A 24262-nucleotide genomic window follows, 5' to 3' on the forward strand; every position below is an offset into this window, starting at 1 on the left:
ATCTTTCCTGATTAGAGTCTAACTAAATAAAGGCAGTGACTTCGCCTGCTTTGTTCCCTGCCCTACTTTTAGTAGCTAGAAAGACTTGATATATAGAAAGGACTCAATAAATACTATGTTTGCGGAAGCAATGAGTTAATAATGCTTCTCTGTTGGGCATATTTCTTATGCCAGGTCACATTACATGTCCATGAACAGCATATAGATATCTTCCTTTAGAGTGAGCACTGTGGCAGAGACTGCTGTTATTCATCATTATCTACTCCTTCCTTCTTCTGTAGTAAAAGAACCCCTGATTTTTGGCTAGGTACATAGCTGTCAGAAATAAAGAGTACATTTCTCAGTACTCTAATAGGTGTGGCTATGTGACTAAGAGCAGGCCAATGGGTTATGAGTGGAAGTTGGATATACAAAATCTAGGAAATATCCTTATAAGAATGGATTCAATTCCACCTCCCCCTTTTTTTTTATTCTGCTGGGTAGGATAGACTGTAATACTTGGAGTTTGGCAGCCATCCTAGATCATGAGGCAAGTTTCATAACAGAAGGTACAGTCAACAGAGCAAAACAAGAAAAAATAAGCCCCATAATGTGGAGGCCAATACCAATTCTGAAGAATCTACCTCTGGACTTTGACAATTTCTCTCTCTTTAGGCGCAGCTATGTGGGATTTTTCCTCACTTGAGGCTAACGTTACCCTAATTAGCTCTAATCCAAGTACTAATCTCCAGTTTGACTTATTAAAGCCAGGTGGAGAGTTACAAAGTACAAAACATGATACCATATAAACTAGTCACTGCTTTAAAAGGAAGCTGTGGACATGATAGGAAGGCCAGCAGCAGAATGTTATCCTGTGATAAATGTGAGTTGTGGAAAAGAATTATAGCAATGTCCCCCCAACAAAACACACCTTCCTGTATCCATATGATTTTTTTCAAAGTGATGTTGCTACTCTTTCCATCAAGAGGCAGAGGCTATCTCTTCACCCCCTTGAGTCTGGGTTGGCCTTGTGACTGACATGGACAAATAGAATGTGAGTTTGAGTCTCATCCTAAAGATCCTGCAGCTTCTACTTTTGCCATCTGGAATCCTGAGATCACCAGGCTCTGAAGCCTGGATGTGAAACCATGTAGAGCGCAACAGAAGCACTCCAGTGCAGAGACTGCACCAACTGGCAGACATGTGAATGAGGCCACATGAATGATCAGAGCCAAGACAATCAGAAGTCACTCCCAGATGGCCAGCCTACAGAATATGAAACAGTTGCTGTTTTAAGTCACTCAATTGTGACAAGATTTGTTATGCAGCAATAGGTACTTGAAAATTAATCTTAGTGAGTATCTGTTTCTTGCTTCAGAAAGATCCTATGACAAGGGCAAATTTAAGGGAAAAGCACTTAATTAAGTTTGATAGCTTTTAAAGAGAAAATATAAAGTCTTCAGCTTACCCACCTTAAACTATATATGCATACATATACATATATATATATATGTAGTGGCCGTGGTATACAGTGAATGGCTTGATGTGGGATCTCAGCTCCCAGACCAGGGATTGAACCCAGGCTACAGAGGTGAAAGTGCCAAATCCTAACCACTAGACCACCAGAGAACCCTCAACTTACCCACTTTAACATGAAAAATGAGGAACCCAACAACCTTACACCAGAATACATTTAGCTTGAAGTTCCTTCCATTGTCCTTGGTTTTTGCACTGCACATGAAATAGTAATATTAGACCAGTATTTGATGGCCACTAGAGTTTCAAGGCAATTTTTTCAGTCAGGTTATAAAAACAAGATTTAATTTCTTTATATGGCAAAAACCAGTTTTTCTCCAAAATCCATACTATCCTTCTCCCAAGGAAATAGAGATTACGTTAGGTACATGGCTACTCAGCTAAAAACTACATCTTCATTCTCTTTTTCCAGTTAGATATTGACTACATAGCTAACTTTTGGCTAATGGGAAGTAAGTGGAAATAATGTGTAAGTGAAGTTATATGTAATTTTTGGATCACCTGTACTTTAAAAGGTAAGTGACTTGCCTTGAAGTTTCTTTCTTTTCCTTTTCTTCGGGTTGGAACATGATGTGCCCAGAAGCTAACTCGGTCAATGAGGATAAAGATATCACCTTAGGGAACAGTGAGACAATAAATGAAAGGAATCTGGGTTTTTGAGTGACTTTGTGGAATGGAGACTCTGCCAACCTGGACTGTTCACTTTACTGTAACATGAGAAAAAAAATGAACTTCCATGTTATTTAAGCTTCTGAAAATAGATATATATTTTTTGGAGGTTCTTTTTTGGAACAGCTTAGTCTTTACCCTAATAAGCAAGTCCTGCTCTTTCTTGCTGGCATTTTATGGCCACAGTGATATCTGCCTTCCAACTTCCCCTTCAGAAGTCCCCTGCTACTCCTATGTAACCTACCCACATGGGATGCATAAACTACGAGGTCACCAGACACAGATATTTACATGATAGTCTCCTACCTAAGTGGAGAATTCCCCCAAAGGAGAAGGCCAGTTACCTTCTTCCGGCTTTTGCATAGTTTCTCCCACTCATCTCCACCTTGTTCCCTTTGGTCAGCTTGAACTACCGTTAAGGGAACCATTCCTGTGCTTCAGCTGCTCAGCCAATGGAGAGAACCCATCTTCAGGACTTTCCATCCTGCTTCTACCACTTCTCTTTGTTACCTTCGAAGCACTGCCCTCTTTTACTTTCCACAGACTCGGAAGATACACAGTCCCTTTCAAATCACAGACACCAAGAAGCAGTCACTGAACAGGCACTCTGTCAGTTTTAACATAAAATGATGAAATAGGGAAAGTATCTGACTTTTCAGTATACTTGGAAAAAAAAGACAATAGGCAATTATAAATTAAAATGCAAACCTCTATAATTGGAAGAAGTACAGTGTGTTGTGGGAAGACTCAGAAGAGGCATCTAATCCAGTGTTTTGTACAGGAGGGAGTGTGGTCAACAGTGTCGAGTGGAATAAAAGTGTGGACAAGGTCAAGTAAACGTGTACTTCGGCTGTGTGAAACTGTATGCCTGTTAATTAGTAATGATATATCATTTTAAAACGTCAAATAATTTAGCATATATAAAATAAAAAGTGAAAGTTCTTCCTCCCACATGCATCAATCTTAATACCCATACTTATCTGTTAATGTTTGGCACAAGTTCTTCCAGATGTATAAGTATGAAGAAAGATACACCAATATACCTCCATGTAGGGTTTTATTTTCAAAAATCTAACCATAGTATACATATTATTATGCAGCCTCTTTTTTTCCATGTTTCCATATCATGCACATATATTTACCTAACTTAAAAAATAACAGTTTGTATACAACACTGTAAATCAACTATATATAAATAATTTTTTTAAAAAATAAATTAAATAAAAAGATACATGTACCCCCCCAAATAGTTTATAGACTTCCTTACTAATGATACACTAAGTTATTTAATAAATCTCTTTCTTTTTGCCATTTAGGTTGTTTTCCATTTTCTTCCTTATAATAGTAGTGCTTCAAGGAACACTCTATCCATTGGACTTAGTGATACATATTAAAGAAAAGGATTACAATCTCAAGATTCTATATCTGCCCAAGATATGACATGTACATGAGAAAAAAAATCAGACACTTTTAGATTAAGTACTAGGAAATTACTTTCTGCTTTTCTTTCTGAGGAATTTACTTGAATTGAAATCAAAATCATAGCAAAACTACATCAAGGGAATTTAATTTATGTGTATATAAACATGAATGAGTAATTAATACAGTAAAACTAAAAACACCAGAATAGAGGGTCATAGCAGGATTCCTAAATGGGGAATTTTTTTTTTTTTTCTTTTTCTTTTTAGGACTGCACGCAAGGCATATGGAAGTTCCCAGGCTAGGGGCTGAATCAGAGCTGCAGCTGCCAGCCTACGCCACAGCCACAGCAAGGCCAGATTTGAGTTGTGTTTGCGACCTACACCACAGCTCAAGACAACAACAGATCTTTAACCCACTAAGCAAGGCCAGGGGTCGAACCCTTGTCCTCATGGATACTAGTCAGGTTCGTTACCACTGAAGCACAGTGGGAACTCCTGAATTGGGAATTTGGATATTATAAAATTGATATCTCCCAAACTAATGTTTAGGCTTCTTTCAACTCCAAACAAACCTGAGAGGGCCCATTCTGAAATCATGACAAAATTTTCTAGAAAAATAGATAAGCAAGAATGGTTAAAGAATGTTTCTACAAAGGGGGCTGGAGGTTGTTCTTTGCCTTATCAGATGCTGAAGAATTGTAAATATACAATAGTTAAAGCATGTTAAGTACTGAGAATAGACAGATAAACCAGTGATCCAGAAGTGATAATGTGGAACTAAAGCTTATAAAATATAAAAAGATAATACATTTTAAAGAGGCACAAATATAAGGGTAAGGAATTGTTTCTTTGATAATTAATGTGGGGGAAGAGGAACCTCTTTCTTCTTTTTTGGCTACACCCACAGCATGTGGAAGTTCATGGGCCAGGGATCCAGTCCTAGCACTACAGTGACAATGTTGGAGCCACAAGAGAACTCTGGAAAAGGACCTATGCGATGAATATTTTCTTAGAACTTTGCATTACAGAATGCATATGGATAAATTAAAGAGTTAAAAATTCAAGTGTACAAAATTAGAGAGGGTATGGAAGAAAGTTTATATCATCTCTTTATGAGGAAGTACTTCCTCAAGTCAAAAAACAATGAAAGAAACCATAGGAAAAGACAATAGATTTGACCATATAAGCATATAAAATTTCTTTTTTTAATTACCCAATGAATTTTTATTATATTTATAGTTGTACAACGATCATCAAAACCCAATTTTATAGCATTTATATCATAAAATTTCTTTAGTTAAAAAAAAATACAGATGAAAGGAAAAGGCAAATCCCAAAAGGGGAAAGATTTGTACAACACACATTGCAAAAACCAGAGTTAATATCACTTGTCAAAATCTACTGGGGAAGGGATGGGCTGGGGGTTTGGGATGGAAATGCAGTAAAATTAAAAAAAAAACAAATGGTTGTACAACTATAAATATAATAAAATTCATTGAGGCTTTTTTTAAAAAAAATTACAATACTGGTTAAATTGAATTCTTAGCCTAGTTGGTATCTAAACCTTCACTGATGATTGTGTCTGAAGAAAAATACAAAACCATGTGCCTGGTCTAACCTTAAATTTACTGTTATATGCTTTTAAGTGATACTTTAGTCCTATTTTAAAAATGTAATACATTTTCCTAGCTCACTCACTTGCCCACATTCCCTGGAAACTATTTAGTACTGTCATCTCACTTTCCAGCATCTCCTCCTCCATCTTCACTTTAAATTGGTGATCTTGCTTATAGTAGCAATCAGAAGAGAATTTACACATACTCATACCACCATTACCATCCCACCTACTAGCACCTCCCCTCCAGTTACAGAAGAATCTTCTGTGCTCACATTAACCTCTTCCCAAGGTCACTTGCTCTCAACTGTCTCAACTGTTCAAGGACAAGGATCTGTTTCCAGAAATTTCATTTCTCCCTCTCTCCACTGAAACATTCCCTTCAGCCTATAGTCATGTATTATTTTTCACATCTTAAAAAAAAACTTTTATCCCACTTTCCGCTTAAGTTATTGCATCATTTCTTTCCTCTGCTTTGCAACAATCCCTCTAGAAGGAGCTATATACACTTGCTTTAACAGATCCAATCCCTCAACTTCTGTTCTCTTTTTAACTCGATCCACAGAGACTTTCACCCCTACCAATTCTACTGCAACTGCTCTTGTCAATGTCACCCAATACCCTTCATTTTTACAAAACTCACTCTCAACTTTATCTCACATGATCAGCACCACTTGACACAATAATCAATCCCCTTCCCAGAAACTTCTGATTCACCTGGCCTCCAGAATGCCAGTCTCCTGTGTTCTTCCTGCCTCACTGCCTTTCATGTCTAAAATGGCCCCCCTTATCTTCTCACAAACTCCCAAACTGTTCTACCTACAGTCTTCTCCATTTCAGTGAATAACAACTCCATCTTTCCACTTGCCCTGCACCATAAACTTGAAAGTCATATTTAACTCATCCCATTTTCTCATACTACATTTCCAACCAGACTGAACTGGGTGTTTCTATCTCTACATTAGATCCAGACGCAGATCTCATTTTACCATCGTCATTGCTACCACCCCAGTGCAAGCCACCACACATTTCCAGGGATTAATACATAACCTCCTAACTGATTTTCCTGCTTGCACCCTTGCTCCTTTGTTCTCTACCCAGCAGTCAGAGTGATACTGTTAAGTCAGATTATCATGTTAGGTCTTTGCTGAAAACTTTCCAACAGATTCCTGTCTCAAGGTAAAAACCAACATCCTCATGTATGATATGCCCCCTCCTCATCCACAGCTTCTACAACTTCTCCTAGCTCACACCGCTTCATCACAGCAGCCTGCTTCCTGTTCCTGGAAAGCGTCAGGCAGCTTGAACCTTTTCAATGGCTCTCTTCCCTCCTTTATATAATATCACCTTCCTCGCTCACTCTCTGTAGCCATTCCGGCTAAATCCTTATCCCCTCCTTTGCTTGTTTTTCACCTTAGTATTCATCATCTTCTAATGTACTCTATACTTTTACTGATTTATTTTGTCTAGGGTCTCGTGACTTACACCAGAATGTAAGCTCTATGAAGTCAGGGATTTTTGTTTGTATTATTATTTTTTTTTACTGATGTGCTGGTACCTAGTATTGATCAATAAAGATTTGTTGGATAAATGGATGAATTTTGTTCAAGACTATACAAAGGGCAAATAGGAGTGTAAATCTCTTCAAATTCCTAAACTGTAACTTAACAATACAGTTGTCCCTTGGTATCTGCAGAGGACTGGTTCCACAACCCCTCATGGATACCAAAATTTGACGGAACTCAAGTCCCTTATATAAAATGGCACAGTATTTGTATATAACCTATGCACATCCTCCAATATACTTTAAATCATCTCTAGATTACTTATAATTCCTAATAAAATGTAAGTGCTATGTAACTAGTTGCCCATGCACAGAAAATTCAAGTTTTGCTTTTAGGAACTTTCCAGAATTAAAAAAAAAAAATTGCCATCTAAGGTTAGCTGAATCCCTGGATTCAGAACCTGCATATACGGAAGGCCAACTGTACGTATCCATACATATCAAAAGTCCTAATCACATGCTGAGGAATTTCTCTTCTAGAAGTTTATCCCTTCCCAAAGCAGGATTTCCCAAGCTAGTATAAGGGAACTATGTACTGTTCCAGAGTATTAATAGATATGTGGAAAATAAAATATTCTGAAAAGCCAACAACAACCTCTTCCAATCTGCTGTGGTTCTCAGACTTGGTTGCACACTGTAATTACCTGTGGGGCTTTAAAATTTATTGATAGCTGAACCTCACCTTCAGAGATTCTGATTTAATTGGTTTGGACTAGTTGTCCCTCTTGTCATGATATTAGGCAGCCTACGATGATCCTGAGTACTGAGATCCTTTAGTTCATTAGGGTCTGTAAGTGGTCATCCTGTTCACATCTTTGGGCTTGTATTTTTTCACATACAAAATGAAGGAGTTAGAGTACATTATCTGTATGCATTCTTCCAACTGGGATACTCTATGTTCACATGGGAAAATCTCTTATTTAGGAGATTTAGTGTATAGGAAATATTTGCTGTTTCTTCCTGGTGATTTATTGGTATATGTGTGTGTGTGCAAGTGTGTGAAAGAAGAGCACACGTATCAGCTTTATAATGCTCTAAAATAAGAAAAGGTATTTATTTTTATTATAGAGAAACTGAGATAATAAATCAAAATTTCATAAAGAGTCACCTAGCCCTCTGTTCCAATAGGTGTCAGGCATGATGTTAGGGGAAACTGTCACATACTTCTTGTAGGGCCAATTAGAGCAAGGAACAGGACCCTGAAACCAGGAGAGCTTATTTTTTAAACTGTTACTTGCATGTGTGTATATCTATATATACATATCTCTTAGTCTATTGGAGCTGCTATAATGGAATATCATAAACTGGTGGCTTGTAACAACAGAAATTGAGAATATAAATATCTCACAATTCTGGAGGCCCAGAAGTCCAAGATCAAGGCGCTGGTGGACTTGATACCTGGTGAAAGCCTGCCTCCTGGTTCACAGACATCTTTTTGTTCTGTCTTTTCATGGTGGAAGGGGCAAGGGAGTTCCTTGGGTCTTTTTTATAAGGACATGAATCCCACTTATGAGGGCTCTGCCTTCTATATCTAATCACCCACCTCTCAAAGCCCTCACCTCTAAATCCTATCACATTGGGGTTAGATTTTAACATACAAATTTTGGGGTGGATACAAACACTCAGTCTATAGCAACATAGGACACTGAGAAACATCAGCAAATAGCAAGTAATTATTTTTGAAGCATCTACGTACATAGTATGAAAAGGATATCTGATCCTATAGAAGCCTTCTTATACTCACTTTGTACATGCGATTTCTAGCATTTTCTACAATATCCTTTTAAGTATGAGCTATACGATATATATTCCAGTTAGATAAATCTTCCACCCATAAAGAAATAATTTTATTATTTCTTATAGTTTTGAGTTACATCAGTTGCCAGTAATATTTTGGTTTTTTTTTAGCTTAATAAACCATAAATTAAGGCAGCTATTTACATGTGTAGTACACTTGAAAGAACCTTTTTCGAACACAGAAGCCAAAGTCATTCATTCTGTCATTAAAAAGATAACATAGTTGAGTTGAATTAACCCATTTAAGGCTGAATTTCTTCCCAAGGGAAACTACAAAGTTATTCCTCACAAGACAACTTAACTTTCCCCACACAATTACACACTGCAGATTAGATAAAATGTTTCTGCATTTATCATTTTGAACTACGAACCTTCAAAAAAAATCCAATTACCCACTTAGATAACCAAAGAAATGCGCTTTTTAGGAAAAATAACCTGTTTGGTAGAAAAGGTCATTGTATATAACAGAGAACTGGTTTTAAATCCCAGCTTCATAACTTAGTATAAAATGATAAAATTCACTTCACATGAATTAAATATTAAGTAACATATAAATAAGTATAAAATACCTGGCACATAGCAAATGCTCAGTGTGTGTTAGCATTTATCATTATAAGAATGATTTGTGTGGTTGTAAATATTACTAAACACTATTTATGAGGCTTCTGGTTAAATCTTTTTAAGAAGATTAAGAAAAGATTTTTTTTTTTATGACCTGGCCAATTATGCTACAAAGTGGATTATCTCTGTAATGTGAGAACACTGTAGTTCTGATTAATTTTTTTTATTGTCAGTTTAACCTCATAAGATGTCTGATATCAAACAGTACTTGGCCAGGTATTTTATTGATGTTATAATAGTTTTAAATAGATGGATTTCACAAAGAAAGTGAAAATGACCTTCGGGGTCCTAGAAACCAGAACCCAGTAATGAGCAAAGGCAAGGTAGTGGGCAAACTTATGCATGAGAGTCTCATGGATGCTCTTCTGTATTGTATTGAACCTCACCAAGAATTATCTTCTTTACACAGAGCAGTGTTGTTGAGGGTCTGGGTACAAACCTCTCATCATTTCAGAATAAGTTTATGTTTGTGCTACAAAAATGAAGAAAACCCATAGAACAAGGAAGGAAGACCATGAAGTAATCTTGGGAATATAGTAAAGAATCAACAAGGTAAACTATATGATCTAACTGGCTGGGCAGAGTGATGGATCTTTGTTTGACTGAATGATAATATTAGGAAAGATTATCTTGGTGGCAATATTTGCTTTCCTAGACATCTCCTTTCTTTCTTTCTTTTTTTTTTTTTAATCACCACCCTTGAGGAGTGCTCTGGGGTAGTTGGAACCAACTGATGTGGATTGAAGAGTTCCTGCACTGCCCACACCATCTTGTTTCTCAAGACTGCCTTTAGTTTTGGCAAATTAGAAAGCACTTGTTGCCATTTCCTTTCTGAGAACTGCTGAGTTAGTAGGGAAGGAAGTGAGAGGTGTTTGGCTGAATTCTGTTCTGTGGGGGAAGGGCAGGGCTGGGCTGTTCCTCTGAACACCAGCTTCTGCTTTCGTGGGACTGCTTTCCCAACTATCTGGTTCCTCTTTATGTCAATAAAATTGGTTTGAGCAGTCCTACCTAACACCTTTTCTGGGAACAAATGACCTAGGGTTCAGGGAGTGACTAACTTTCTTTGCCCAAACTCTTGGCCACAATTCTGCTGAATGTTGTTAATTAATTGGTAATATTTTAAAGATTTTCTAAAATCTCAAAAAAAAAAAAAAGAGAGAGTCTGATTTAAGTACTGCTTCTGTGAGAATGTTTTTTTGTCTGTGTTGAAGAATATAGCTTGAGGGAAATCCAGTTGAAGCCTCAAGTCACATCAGATAATCATGATAGAATGAGAGCTTCTGATGCATATTGGGAGCCTTTGGGAGCCCTGAGACTGCATTGGTTCTGCCATTAACTGACATGTTTCATCCTTTATTTTATTTTATGCTGAAATCATACTTGTAATATTATTTTACACCATTTTCTAGCATTACATCAATATCTCTGGCACTCTGGACCTTATTTGTCCATGAATTGCAAGGTTCTGCTTCTTCAAGAATGTCTTGCTTCTCCTGCTAATGTTGTAATTATCTTTGAAACTCATTTCTTGTGCTGTAATGTATCTAAGCTGCTGCTTTGCAGATGTTTGGGAATTGGTCTGGTTGAACTAAAAATATTCAGAAAGCTTCAAGGAAAAATTAAGTTTTCTGCCACACAAATTCTCTGATACACTTCTCAACATATCTGTTACCATCTCAGAGAGTTAATTAGGTGATTCTCTAAAGCCTTACGGATATATCTTGCTGCTAATACTTTATTTCTTTAGTCTGTTTTTGACTCATAATTCCACCACTGCAATTTTAGTCTAAGAGTTACCTTTAGGCTGGAGGGCTCTGGGGTCAAGATTGCCTAGATTCAAAACCCAGCTTGTCCTTCTCTGGCTATGTGGTCTCTGGTGAATTTTATTTACCGTCTGTAAAATGGAGATAAAAGTTAGCAGTCACAACAGGATTGATGAAATGAATAAGTAATCACATCTTAAGCTATTATTGTTTCCTTTTCTTTAATCATAGAAACTAGGCGAGGGGAAATATTTATTGAGTACCTACTATTTGCTAGGGACTAGCTGGACAATTTATGAGCCCATGTAATCCTCTGTAAGTAAGGTAGGAATCCTTTTATTTTTGTATGATTAAATTATGACTAGAAAATGTAATCAACTGTCCTAAAGGTCACATAGCTAGTAAATAGTTCAAGCCCAGGTTTGTTTCTAAACTACATGCGTTTCTCACTACACCACATAAATAAAACTTTCCCCCACCTCAGCTTATGTTTCAGGGTTTCCCACTGTTGTTATATGATTGTTTCGGATGTACAAAAACAAATACAAAACTTGATAGCTCATGAAAAAAACAGGGAGGAAATGTAAATGCACATTTCTAAGTGAAAAAAGCCATTATGAAAGGCTACATACTGTATGATTTCAACTATGTGACATACTGGAAAATGAAGCCTAAAAATATTAGTGGTTGCCAAGGATGAGGGGTAAGGGAAGGATGAATAGGTGGCGCACAAGATTTTTAGGGCAATGAAACTACTCTGTATAATACTATTAATTTTGCATACGTATCATTATACATTTGTCCAAAACCATAAAATGTACAATACCAAGAACAAACCCTAAGGTAAACTAAGGATTTTGCATAATAATATGTTAATGTTGTTCATCAACTGTAACAAACATACCACTCTGGGGGAGACATTGATAATGGGAAGAGGTCACGCATGTGTGGGGATAGAGAGCATATGGGAAATTTCTGTACCTTCCTCTCTTAGTTTTGCTGTAGACATAAAACTGCTCTAAAAACAGACTATTAATAAAATGAACGTAGAGAAGAAAAGCAAAATGGGGAGTGTAATCTGAGAGGAGCAAGAAAAAATAGTTAAGTTTGCAAAGGAATTTAACTTCTTGTTTATCTGCCTAGTATTACAGAGTGAAAAGCACCAAGGCTAGGTCACTTGTGTTTGTGTCCTGCTTGCTCATAAAGTTGCTGAGTGACCTTCAGCAAGCCACCTCACAGTTCCTGCTCTCAATAAGCTTAAAATGAGGCAGTAGAGTGGAACTCTTTTGCCCTCTGGTCTTAAAATTCCAGCCTCGCTGCTAAGGACCCATCCCTACCTTTTATTTTCTTTCAACCAGACCAGCCACACTTGCTTGAACCTTGTTCTTCCTCTCCTGCATACTTTTTGACGTACCCACTGCGTTCTAAAACACAGCAACCGTTCTCCTTGACCGCGAAACTAAAAAGCAGGGGCGAAGGACTGAAATCTGAGGGACAATATGCAAGAAAACCAGAAACTGGACAGTGAGTAGTAGAAGCCTGAAAAAGGAAGACTAGGCAGGGCAAAATAGACGCCGCGCGGCGACGGCGGAAGCAGGAGGAGAATGGGTCGGAGTTCAGAGCCGATTGGACGGCTGAGAGGGCGGGGTCCGCACTGACAGCCCAGGGGAGGAGCTAAGGAGGCTGAGCGGGCGTCGTCTGCTTGTTTCCGCCCCTTGGCTGCCCCTTTCCAGAGCCTAGAGGGCGGAGCGTCGGGCGTGCCCGACGCCGTGTGTCGTAACAAGGGGGCGGGGCGACGCGGGGGTCCAGCCGGTGCGCGGGCGCATTCTGCAGTCGCTGTTTGGGACGCTGGGTGCGCGGAAGCTTGGTCTCTGCTCTGGCTTCGCAGTCAAAGCCTGTTCCCTCCCTGGAGCTCGGGACAGGCTGGGCACGCGCCCCTGTGTGTGTGTGTGTATGTGTGTGTGTGTGTGTGAGAGGACTCAGGGCAGAGGCATCTTCTCGCTGCCTTTTTTTCTTCCTTTTATCCAAAGAAGGGGCAGTTCTCACGCTTGCCTTCCTGTCGCCTGGTTGGGAGCGGGGTCGGGGTGCGGAGTGGTTCGTGTTTTTTTCTTTTAAACTTGTCAGCGCTTTTTTCCCCCAGTTTTTTTCGGCTCAGTGTCTTCTGAGCTGGTTTCCTCCGTCCCTGACTAACCTCTTTCTGCCCCTTCTCTTGCCATCCTCGCCCAAGGTCGCCCCTCCGCCCTCGCACCTGGCCCAGGGGGGTGGTGGGAAGCTTTGTCCGGCTCCCTGCCCACTCGAGTCTCCGCATCGTAGCCGCACCTGCCTCATTATGAACGGGGTCAACGACCCCCCTCTTTTTATAAAAGATATTAAGCCCGGACTGAAAAACTTAAATGTCGTCTTTATTGTCTTGGAGATAGGTAAGTGGGGTCCACAGCCCACACCGCCGCCCGCAGTGCGTCCCGGGGCCAGAGGGAAGGGCGCTGCCGCCGCTAGCCGGGGGCTCCCCTCCCCCTTCCCTACCTTCTCTCTCCCCTCCCCCATCCACGTGGCTCCGTTGGCCCCTGCTGGGGCTGTAGCCTACCTGCGGGCGAGAACCCGGGGCTCGATCTCTTCCCACCTTTCAGACGCCTTTTGATCCCGGAGGAGGAGTTAGCTTTTTGGAAGTACTCATTTTCTAATACACCCCTCCCCCTTTTGATTTTTTAAATCCCCACAGGACGCGTGACCAAAACCAAAGACGGCCATGAAGTGAGATCATGCAAAGTAGCAGATAAAACGGGCAGCATCACTATTTCCGTGTGGGATGAAATCGGAGGTCTCATTCAGCCGGGGGATATTATTCGGTTGACCAGAGGGTAGGTGTTCATAAAGGGGTTGGGGAAGGGGTTGAGAGTGTCTCCTAAGTAGAAGTCTGGGAAATCGAAATTGACTGACGCCCAGGACCGTGGCAAGTTCTAAAGTTTCGTGTTGTTTTTCCTCGGGGCCACTCCGAGAAGTTTTGAGCCCCCTTCGATGTTAACCTCAGTTGGTGGACAGCATTGGTTTGTAACACCTAAGCCTTTAAAAGCAATTTCAACTGAGAATCTAAACAACCCCACCCTCAGTTTACAGATTTTTAAATACTGTTCAGGGATTATTGAGTCTTTTTAATAGATTGTTAAAAATCAAGTTAATACAGCTGTCACTTAGTTTTTTCCAACCTTTTTTCCCTTTTAATGACTTGATGTCTTGCCAGTATTTTATTTGTACTCATTTAGACAGTGTGGATGTAAATTGAGGTTGTAGTTGGAGAATTTAGCAGTTTTGTGGTGTATCGAATTTGTACATGGATGTGAAAGAGGAGAGGTTTACAGTATCTGTAAGGCACATTCTGGAAAATGATTTCTTATGACTACTGCTGTAAGGGCAATGTTGTACAAAAACCAAAATGATATGCAGAAAATGTTTGGCAGAAAGATGTCAATGATACTTCTATCCAAAAGAGTTAGTGGGCAGATTGGCTTTTAAAAATAGTTTAGTGCAACCTTTTAAAAATTTATCCAGTCTTTTTCTTAGGAAGATTAAAATATGAGAAAGGGATCTTAAAAGCAGATTTTGGAAGCTTTGTGGTTAATAGAATTATAATAATTTATTGCTCATAGTTATAGGAAAAGTGAGTGGAGATTGATGTTGGCCTAGTAGATAGCATCTCAAAGTGTTGGATCACCCTGAAAGTAGGAACGTAGAGCCCTTTGATATTATCTTACAGGTCTTACCACATCTTCAGGAAGTGAGGCAGAGTATTATCAAAGAAGGAAGTGAGAGTCAGGACCTAAACATTTATTCCTGTACACTGACTCACTATGACACCAGTAGTGTTTTTTAAACCACATCTTTAACTTGCACAAAAGAGAATTCCTACCTGGGAGGGTATGTGAGAAATAGCATAATTAAAGATTTTTGGCAGCCAGAGTATCTCATCCATTGCATTAAAATTTATTTTATGCACTGTAAACAGCATCTTATTTCAGTTATTTCAAATTTTGTAGTCATGGAAGATACATAGACATGTTCATCAAAAAAAAAATGGAAGAACTAAGTTCAGTAGCCATAGCTGGTCTGTAGGATTTTTAAGGAGCATAGTGACCAAGGCGTATAATTCAAAGGGAAATTCAAAACCAAAGAAACTATTTTCTAACTTCGGTTAGAAGTCGGTGTGATCTGGAAGTTATTAAACTTTTTGACCTTCCTTCTCTGTAAAATGGGGATAATTATGCCTTACTTACTAAAGTAACACATCCAGCATAGTCTGACCCCTTGGAAGGCCCTTAATTTCTGGTTGAATCCAAGAAAAGTAGCTTTTGAAGAAAGGCATACCTCTCAATAATGGTAATTTGAATATTGCAAACATTTATTTCATACCTGAACTAAGTGAAAGTTAAATGTTTTAGGTCTAGTAACTTCAAATTTTCTCTCAGAATAGGTATTTTTACTTTAGTAAGGGGGAATATTCATGCACTGTCTCGTAAGTCAGTTTTTGTGTAACTTGAACATGGTGAATGGAGACTTTAGTGAATAATTCTTTTTTTTTTTTTGTCTTTTTGCCTTTTTCTGGCGCTGCTCCCGCGGCTTATGGAGGTTCCCAGGTGAGGGGTCTAATCAGAGCTGTAGCCACCGGCCTACACCACAGCCACAGACAGCAATGTGGGATCCGAGCCAAGTCTGCAACCTACACCACAGCTCATGGCAATGCCGGATCCTTAACCCACTGAGCAAGGCCAGGGATCGAACCCGCAACCTCATGGTTCCTAGTCGGATTCGTTAACCACTGCGCCATGATGGGAACTCCTAGTAAATAATTCTAATTGAAGAGAACTATGTATTGTGAAACTAGTAAATTTTTATTAACCTATGTTAAAAGATGAAATATCACTATACATAGTTAAATAATATTTAGTTATAATTTATGATTCTAAATCATGCAGTCACCATAGCAGTTGTACAAAGAACCACCAAAAACCACCCGTTGGACTTATTTTATAATACTCATTATTTTACATTTTTCTCAGATTTGTGTATAGGATTATGTTATCTAATGAGGCTGTCTACATTCAGAATTGTTTAGTGTAAATAATCGTTAAGCCAAGTTGGTGCTAAAAATTGCAAATTTGGAAAAACATATAGGTGAAAGATTTGTGATCTTAGTTTTTTTTAGCCCCTTGATTAAATTTTACTAAATTTTCGGTAGCTTAGGAATGACACATAATAGCCTTTGTGTTTTATGGAGGCAAAGGAAAAATTATTTTATCAATATCTTATAGACCAAGTAAATCATTGTAAAAGTAAACACTAGGGTATTGATTTTATATGTCCTGTGATTGAAAAGTAATTGTGGCTTGAATCTCTGCAATTTGCAAGTTCTCCCTATGTTAATTTACTAAAGTTGTGATCTTTGGAGAATAACAGCTTTGCAAAAAAGACATATTTTCTAGGGTTAATTATTATTTAGATAATTATGTCAAAATTTGGAGGTAGCATTTTCTTCATGTTATTCCTCAGTAAATAACAAATCAGTCAAAATTAGCTTAATTGTGTTTGATTTACTATGATAGAAACAGGGTTCGATTCCTCACCTGCACCCCAATGCAAAAAATGCGGTTTAAAGATTTATTTGATTTAAGTAGGAGGAAATATACATATTTCTATAGAACTCACATTTCTTTTCTTTCTAGGTATGCATCCATGTGGAAAGGATGTCTGACACTTTATACTGGAAGGGGTGGAGAACTTCAAAAAATTGGGGAGTAAGTATTAAGATGCATTTCATATAATTGAAAAAATTACAAATAATATCTACAGAGTAACTGGTAGGTATAAATTATAAACCTCTTCCTTGGCTTTTTTTGACTGATAAATAGAATACCAGCAGCAGCTTAACTATAAAAATAACTTTGCATGTATGAGCTAGTTTAACAGCTATCAATACTGTTTCCTGTGGTTGAGAATGTCAGTTTTTCCTGGCAAAGAGCATTAAGCAGCTGCACTTGAGGCAATCCCCAAAGGGACCATTTCTTTAGGCTTCAGGAATGTATATTTTGCAGAAGTCACAAGTGCCATTTGAAGTAAGTTCTGTCTTCTAGTGAATTGTCACTTAAGCTGGGTATGGGTTTTAGGCCCTAAGTTTAATTTTTCTTTTTCTCTGTTTATGGGTGAATATGTACCCATATGTAAAAGGACTTGCAGCAATGACAACTGAAGTCCTGTATTTATCCACAGTCTAGGTACCGTACAGGCAGCCGCAATGCGAGCTTCCATAAACTACTACCCTGGTAATCTCCACCCTGACTTGGAGGAACCATCCTCTCTAGGGGTGTAAAGGTAATTCAGCCTCCATGCTGGCCTAGACATTTGGATGTACTCATAAGTATGGTGTAGGCAATGAGCCAAATCATTAAGTCCATTCACTTTGGTTAATGCCTAAGACATCTACTTAATGCCCATCAAATTAGAGGGGATCTAAAGAGAGAAGCCACAAATGGCACCAATAAAAAAATGAAATAAAGGAAATATCTCTTCTACACTGCAGGGATAAGATACTTTACGAAAAATAAGCAATTTTGCTAGCTTTTAAAGATCAGAAACATAACACTTTGCCTTCACTTGGAGGAAAATTAGGATTCACTTTTGTTCATATTTACAGTAGTATTAGAGCAGTGTATTATGAGAGGTCTTATTGTCAATATTACAGAAAGATCTAGGATCCTGTCCCAGCCTGCATGTATAGATAAGTATTTATAATAGTGGAGGTCATTCAGTACTTTGTGACTTTGTCAAGGTTAGTCTAGGATTTACCAAAACTGGTTCTAACTTATTTGTGGGGTGAGGAGCTAAGGAAGTTTTTATGTGTAATGTTAATTACTATACACCATAGTCAACTGACAAGCATTGGGATAAACTGTTGATAGCCAGTTGTCTTTATTCATGCCTGCAGAATCCACTTTTAACCTTGAATGGTTATCTTTGCAGATTCTCAGTGATTGGTCAAAGAGGGACTGGATGAGAGTGTGTGAGTGGATCAGTGCAAATCCATCACCACTGCTGGAAAAATCACTCTGGAACCCTAAACATGGTTCAGTGGCATCAGCCTCTGGAAAAACAGAACAAATATATGTTTTTGTGTTCTTGATCTTTGACTTTTTTTTTTTTGCAGTACAGAAAAAGAATTAAAATACAAAATAGTTTTAAACAATGTAGACCACCAAACATTGGTTTTGGTTTTTTTTTTTTTTTTTAATGAAATAAGCGTTTAGGAAGCTTTTGTTGTAAGTGAATAGAGTTAGCATGTAGCTGTTTGGTTAATTCATTTGACATCTAAATTCTTCATTCTTAAAAAGTTATGCATGTTATGTAAAGTTATTTTGTTTCAGAAATCATTCAAATTGTTCTTTATTGTCTTTCAGATTTTGTATGGTTTATTCAGAAGTGCCAAATTTCAGTGAACCTAACCCAGATTATCGAGGACAACAAAACAAAGGGGTAATTAGTCCAAATGCATTATCTATTTTTATGAAAAGGATAATTTTTGACATATACTATAATTCTGTGGCTAGGTTGCCAAGCCATCATATCCTGAGTATAATGAAGATAATTTTGAAAAGAATCTTTTAAGAGTTTTTTCTATTCTATATATTTTATTACTCTATCGGTATCAGTAGTATCATATATTAAATGTAGACTAAATCCGTAGTCCTTCGTATCTATGGATTATACAACCAACCAAGATGGTATTAGTTGAATTCACTGATGCAGAACCCTGCTATACAGAAGGCTGACTGTAGTGTGCCATTTTATACAAAGGACTTGAATAACTTCGGATTTTGGTATTGCTGGGATGGGGTGGGGGTTCCAAAACCAGTCCGCCTGGGATACTATGCCATTTAGCAGTCTAGCACTTTTGAAGAGTGGGGAGTAATAGCAGGAAATATAGTAAGGTGTAACAAGCTATGAAGGGTCTGGGAACATTCCCGGATATTTTAACATTGAAAGGACTTGGATAAATCTTTTTAAAAATGGTTGAAAATTTTTAAAAAGATGGATACAACATATTGTTATAATATACATTTTTTTAAAAAAAACCTTCATTTGATTAAATTTTTTTTTACAGGCACATAGTGAACAGAAGAATAATTCTGTGAATAGTAATATGGGTACAGGTACATTTGGACCAGTGGGTAAGATTTATATGTATGTATATATATATATATATTTGTGATCAGGTATAACAATAAAGGGAATATATCTTATGAGAAATTTAGAGGAAAAAATGTCATTAGGCACACTAAAAGGGAATTAGCGTGAAAGAAAGAATTCTCAAATAACTGATTTTCTAGAAAGTAGATATCCTGTTAAGCTAGTTTATTGAGCACATCCTATATTTAAACATTTGGGCCAGTTAGCAGGAATGCAGTGATGAACACTGGCTAATAATCAGAAATCTAAGTTTTGGTGATGTGTTACGTTATTTTTCCACTAATTTTTTTTTTTTTTTTTTTTTTTTTTACGAAATTTCTGTAATCTAGTTATTAAAATAGATGCAGAATAACTGGTATTTTTGTGTCCTGCAAGCACTTTAATCTTCAGACCAATAGCTCACCTTAAGTTTTCACATGCTGATAGCTGCCTCTTTAAAAGATTGGGCTTTACCCCTTAAATGCCCTCAAAAGTCAGTGGTTCTTACATCCTTGTTAAAGGTCTTTTAAAGGCTTTATCCTTAAAGACCAGAGAAAAAGTCTTGTGATTGAAGTTCATTAGAGTGGCTGAAGTTTTACTTGATCTGTTAGCTACATGTTTGGTACAGCTGATGGTCATCATGCTGTGGGAAATTTTGCCTTTTTTCCTTTAAAAGGGTAAAATTACATTGTCTCTTTTGAAACATTGTTAATCTTTTTTGAACTAAATGCCAATATGTATATACTATTTTGCCTTTTCGCTTTTTCTTTTTTCCTTATAGTGTAGATAGTGCATTATCTATGCTTTTTTTCTTTATTAATTTCTCATTCTGTTGCCTAAGGTGCTCTTTATTCCGGCTATTAATACAAGTATCAAGTTGATATATTTACAGTAATTATACATTTGGAAAAACCTAATACTCACAGTGAGTTTTTTCCAGTAGTTTATTTTGTTTTATTTAGTCTTTTTTTTTGGTCTTTTGTTCGTTCCCTAATGTTACTTCTAAGCATTAATAGCATGTGTAAGAAGTTCAAATAGATGTACTTCTATATATCAGTATTTGAAAATGGTAATGATTTTTTATATTCTTTTTTTAGGAAACGGGGTTCAGTCTGGCTCAGAAGCAAGGGGATGCCAGTTTTCATATGCTGGTAGAAGCAATGGCCGGGGACCTATAAATCCACAACTACCAGGAGCAGCTAATAATCAGACAGTCATGACCACAATAAGTAATGGCAGGGACCCTAGAAGAGCCTTTAAAAGATGACCTATGCCAAATATTCACATGTAGTTTTTAAACTACGTGCCCTACTTGAACACTTACTGCACTTTTATTTATCGTTAACTGTGAAAACTGTCCTTTATTGGTTTCCTTGTACATTTTTGGTTTGTTAACAGGAGTGGTTTGTTTTTTATAGCAAAACTATTAAGCTGCTCAAGTCTCCTATTGAAGAATGGGAACACTCTGAAGAATAGGGGCATTTATTTTTAGAGCAAAAAGATCTTTGGATAACCTCTAAAAGACTTGCACCCATTTCATGGGTGAATTACTTAAGACATCAGCATTTTAGCCTCTATGAGTCTGTCGTCTGTATAAATTTTGTAATATTTAAAATAAGGCTTAGTGGGAGATGCTCTTTTGTCTTAAATTCAGATAATTGCCAACTAAGCAATAACCACCAAAAAAAACAAACACTTGGTCAATGCTAACAGCAGTTTTTGAGTGTTTGTGACTCCAGGAATGATTGAATTATTCATTGAGTGACTGCCATTAAGATTTTTGAAGAACTAAATCATCCTAAACTCTTGTTTTATTACCAAAAAATATATTCTTTACCAGAATTAAGAAATGGAATGTGATCTGTATTATAATAAGAAATGAGAAGAAAGCTACGTTTACTTTATTTTGGGGTAGTCCTATTAATATTTACCAGCTTTGTGCATTACACTGAATGAAAATTTAAAGCTGAGGCCTTGAATGTGTATTTTTTGAAACTACCATGTCAGATACTAAAATTTAAGGGGGTTATAAAGTCATAATAAACATTGACCTAATTATTTTTCCAAATTATGGTAGATAAATATTATGGTGAAAGCAATTCATGTTGAATTCATGTGGAAATATGCAATCTTAATTAATAGGATCCTAGGTACAGAAACTCCGCCTGGAGTGAAAATCCTAGGTTCTTACTTTATTTTATTTGAAGGATGTGTCTGTGTGTTTATTGTCAAAGTTACTGAACGCAGTTCACAAAGCCTTATCAGCAAAAGTTAAATGGCTCTCTCAAGAAGCGAATACAGCTTTATTTAGAAATGTAAAGGTAGAATTTATTTATGTGTTGTAAATGGTCTCCAGTTCCACTTTTTACTGTAGGGTGGATAACTGGTAAATTTTTCCTTTGTTAGAATTAAACTCTTCTTTGACATTATCTCTTGAATAAAACTTGCGTTAATGTTAACAGACCTACCTTATTTTTGCTCTTTTTTTGGTTTTTAGAGCTGCACCTGCAGCATAGGGAAGTTCCCAGGCTAGGAGTCAAATCTGAGCTACAGCTACTGGCCTACACCACAGCCACAGCAACGTGAGATCCAAGCCATGTCTGTGACCTACACCACAGCCCAGGCAACACTGGATCCTTAACCCACTGAGTGAGGCCAGGGATGGAACCCACATCCTCATGGATACTAGTTAGATTTGTTTCTGCTGTGCCACAACAGGAACTCCCTATTTTTTTCCTCTTTTAATGATTTACAGTGGAGAGCCGTATATTTTGCTGTAATGGTAATGATGACTTCAACTGGTGACTGCTTAGCTCTGTATTTGTCACTTAAGTCTTTTTTTCCCCCAACTAAAACCACCAAATAATTTAGTAGGCTTTTTTTTCTGAAAATGCCGTAGCATTTGAATATAAAAATTACTGCTAGATGTTTATTTGCTCTAATCCAGTGCATCTAACAAGTATTTCAGTACATGCCACATGTTAAGCACCGTGTGGATAGTGCTAAGGGGTAGATGAAATAATGAATAATCTCAAGAAACTTATTTATAGTACTTCAATAACTGGGGTTATATATTACAGAAATAAGTTTTTCCTTTATTCATATATTGATGATTATAATAGTTAATGTGTCTTTTAGGCCAGTATTAAGATGTTCGTAGAATTACAGATGTTTGGAATTTTAAAAAATACTGCAAATCAGTACATTTTTTAAAAATCTAAGTGGTAGGAGCACTAGCACTAAGTTATTTATGGGAGAGTATAATGTTAAAAGTGATTTTAAAGGAAAGAAATTTGGAGTTTTGGAAAATTAGACTATCAGGCATGGATTTCTGAGCTTCTACTCCTGGGATGATTTTCTCTTCACCTGTGCTGTTGGGCAAGTTATTCTACTTGAAATTTCTTTAAGCCTTAGGTTCCATAACTAACAAGTAATATTACCTCTTTGTAGAGTTAAGGTTTTCCATGTGAATGATTAGAATGTTTCTGGCATGTAATAAGCAGTCAGATGTTGTCTCATCACACCTCAAGAATAGAAAAAAATACAGGGTTAGATGTGGAAGTATTATTACCCTTTAATATGTTGAGATTAAGTAGAGAAAGATCTTATATTTCACTTTTGTAATTGACACCTCAGTAATTTAACCTCGTTGTTCTGTGTTCTTTATCATTTATTAACAGATTTCTTTTTTCTTAAGGGAAGCCTCCAAAACCAAAGTGAGTTACAATCCATAATGAATATTTGTCTTCCCAGCGTGCTTGGACAGTACTCATCAAGAAGTTAAGAGGAAGAAAGTTTCCTCCTTCCTCCTTCCTGGCGCTTTCAGCTGTCAGCTTTTAAAAATAAGTTTAAAAACACACCTACTAAAAACAAAAGCCATTTGCTATAGAAGTACACATACTAGGTTTGGGTCCAATTTTATGTCTACGGAACAGTTCTAAAGTGAATTGAAGACTCATTAGCGCAGGTGGCCTCTTCTGTCTGCGCAGGTTCTTTGGGGGAACTGCTGCAGTACAGAAATGAAAAATGAATCCCCTAAGAGTCAAATAATGTGTAGTAAAGGCTGCAGTGTGTTTTCCCATGGGCATTTACACAGGTTTTTCCGAAAGTACGTTGATTCCTTGCTTCCTATATTAGAAATTGTATTTGAAACTTGAGGATACCCTAAATATTTATGTCACTGAGTATTTGTCACTTGTATTCTTATCATTTAACTTTTTTTTTTTTTTTTTTGGCTGTACCCGAGGTATGCAGAATATCCCAGGACAGGGATCGAACCTGAGCCACAGCATTAACAACACCAGACCCTTAACCACTAGGCCACCAGGAAATTCCTAACATTTTAAGAGAATGATTAATTTGCTAGATTGGGTTGCCATTATTTGCCAAGAGAATGATGCTAAAAACAAATAGATGTGAGGTTAGTAAAAGGGTTATCTATGATATATAAAAAATGTTGATAGGAAGGTAGTTAACTGGCCCTAAAAAATTTTCTCAGGGGTACAAATTGCTAGTATTTTGCATCAGTCTTGACATAGTGGTAGTTGTTAGTTTTTTATATGGATCTGACATTCCAGTTTAGTTACTGACATGACTTCACTTTTCTTGTAACTTAATACCATTAAGTAACATAATATACCATAATAACTATTTGCTCCAAGCCGTTTTAGACTTTAACATATTTGGAAAGGTTCTGGAGACAAACCTGAAAACCGTGTGAAAGCAACATCAACATGGAACACTTTTCCAAGCTAAAGTCTTCTTCCCTCTAGACTTGCTAGGATAAGTTGCCCTATGGTGGCTTTTTTTTTTTTTTCCCCCCTTCTCTTTGTTTTATCCCCTGTCTGATGAGAATGAACATTTCTAGTAGGAAAAAAGGGTCACAATCATTCTCTGGTTATAGCTTTTATGATGGGGTTAAAGCAGACATGCTTGACCATAGTGAAAACCTGTGTATTGAGGTTCTAGCCAATGGTTTAACAGATGTTGGGGTAATTAAACAGTCCTACATTTCACCAGTAACCATAATGACTAACAGTTAAGATATGTATGCTCCTGAGGAAGATTGTGACTTTGGAGAAACAAC

General features: G+C 37.3%; 1 protein-coding gene and 1 long non-coding RNA gene across 15 annotated transcripts in view; one reads left to right on the forward strand and one right to left on the reverse strand.

Annotated features, from left to right (window-relative positions):
* Positions 1-12541, reverse strand: part of LOC100516649 (uncharacterized) — a 147676-nt gene extending 135135 nt beyond the window's left edge. For all 13 annotated transcript variants that reach the window (XR_014829421.1, XR_014829416.1, XR_002339370.2 and 10 more), the window contains exons 1-2: positions 12303-12541; positions 11000-11096 (exon numbers count right to left, since the gene is read on the reverse strand). This is a non-coding gene — a long non-coding RNA (uncharacterized LOC100516649). The remainder of the gene's footprint in view (positions 1-10999; positions 11097-12302) is intronic.
* Positions 12542-12796: 255 nt separating this feature from the next.
* On the forward strand, positions 12797-21639 carry NABP1 (nucleic acid binding protein 1). 2 transcript variants are annotated; one of them, XR_014828710.1, is made up of 7 exons: positions 12797-13385; positions 13685-13823; positions 16680-16751; positions 17224-17325; positions 18408-18483; positions 19112-19178; positions 20274-21639. XR_014828710.1 is itself a non-coding variant. In NM_001244491.1 (6 exon segments), coding segments are annotated over 6 exon segments (615 nt in total). In that variant the 5' UTR covers positions 12798-13294; the 3' UTR covers positions 20444-21022.
* The last annotated feature ends 2623 nt before the right edge of the window (positions 21640-24262 follow it).

Source organism: Sus scrofa, chromosome 15 (genome assembly GCF_054392235.1).
Source record: "Sus scrofa isolate SSC_HxYL_T2T_F1_AM1 chromosome 15, Sscrofa_HxYL_maternal_Yorkshire_Landrace_v2.0, whole genome shotgun sequence".
In the NCBI taxonomy this organism is placed as follows: domain Eukaryota; kingdom Metazoa; phylum Chordata; class Mammalia; order Artiodactyla; family Suidae; genus Sus; species Sus scrofa.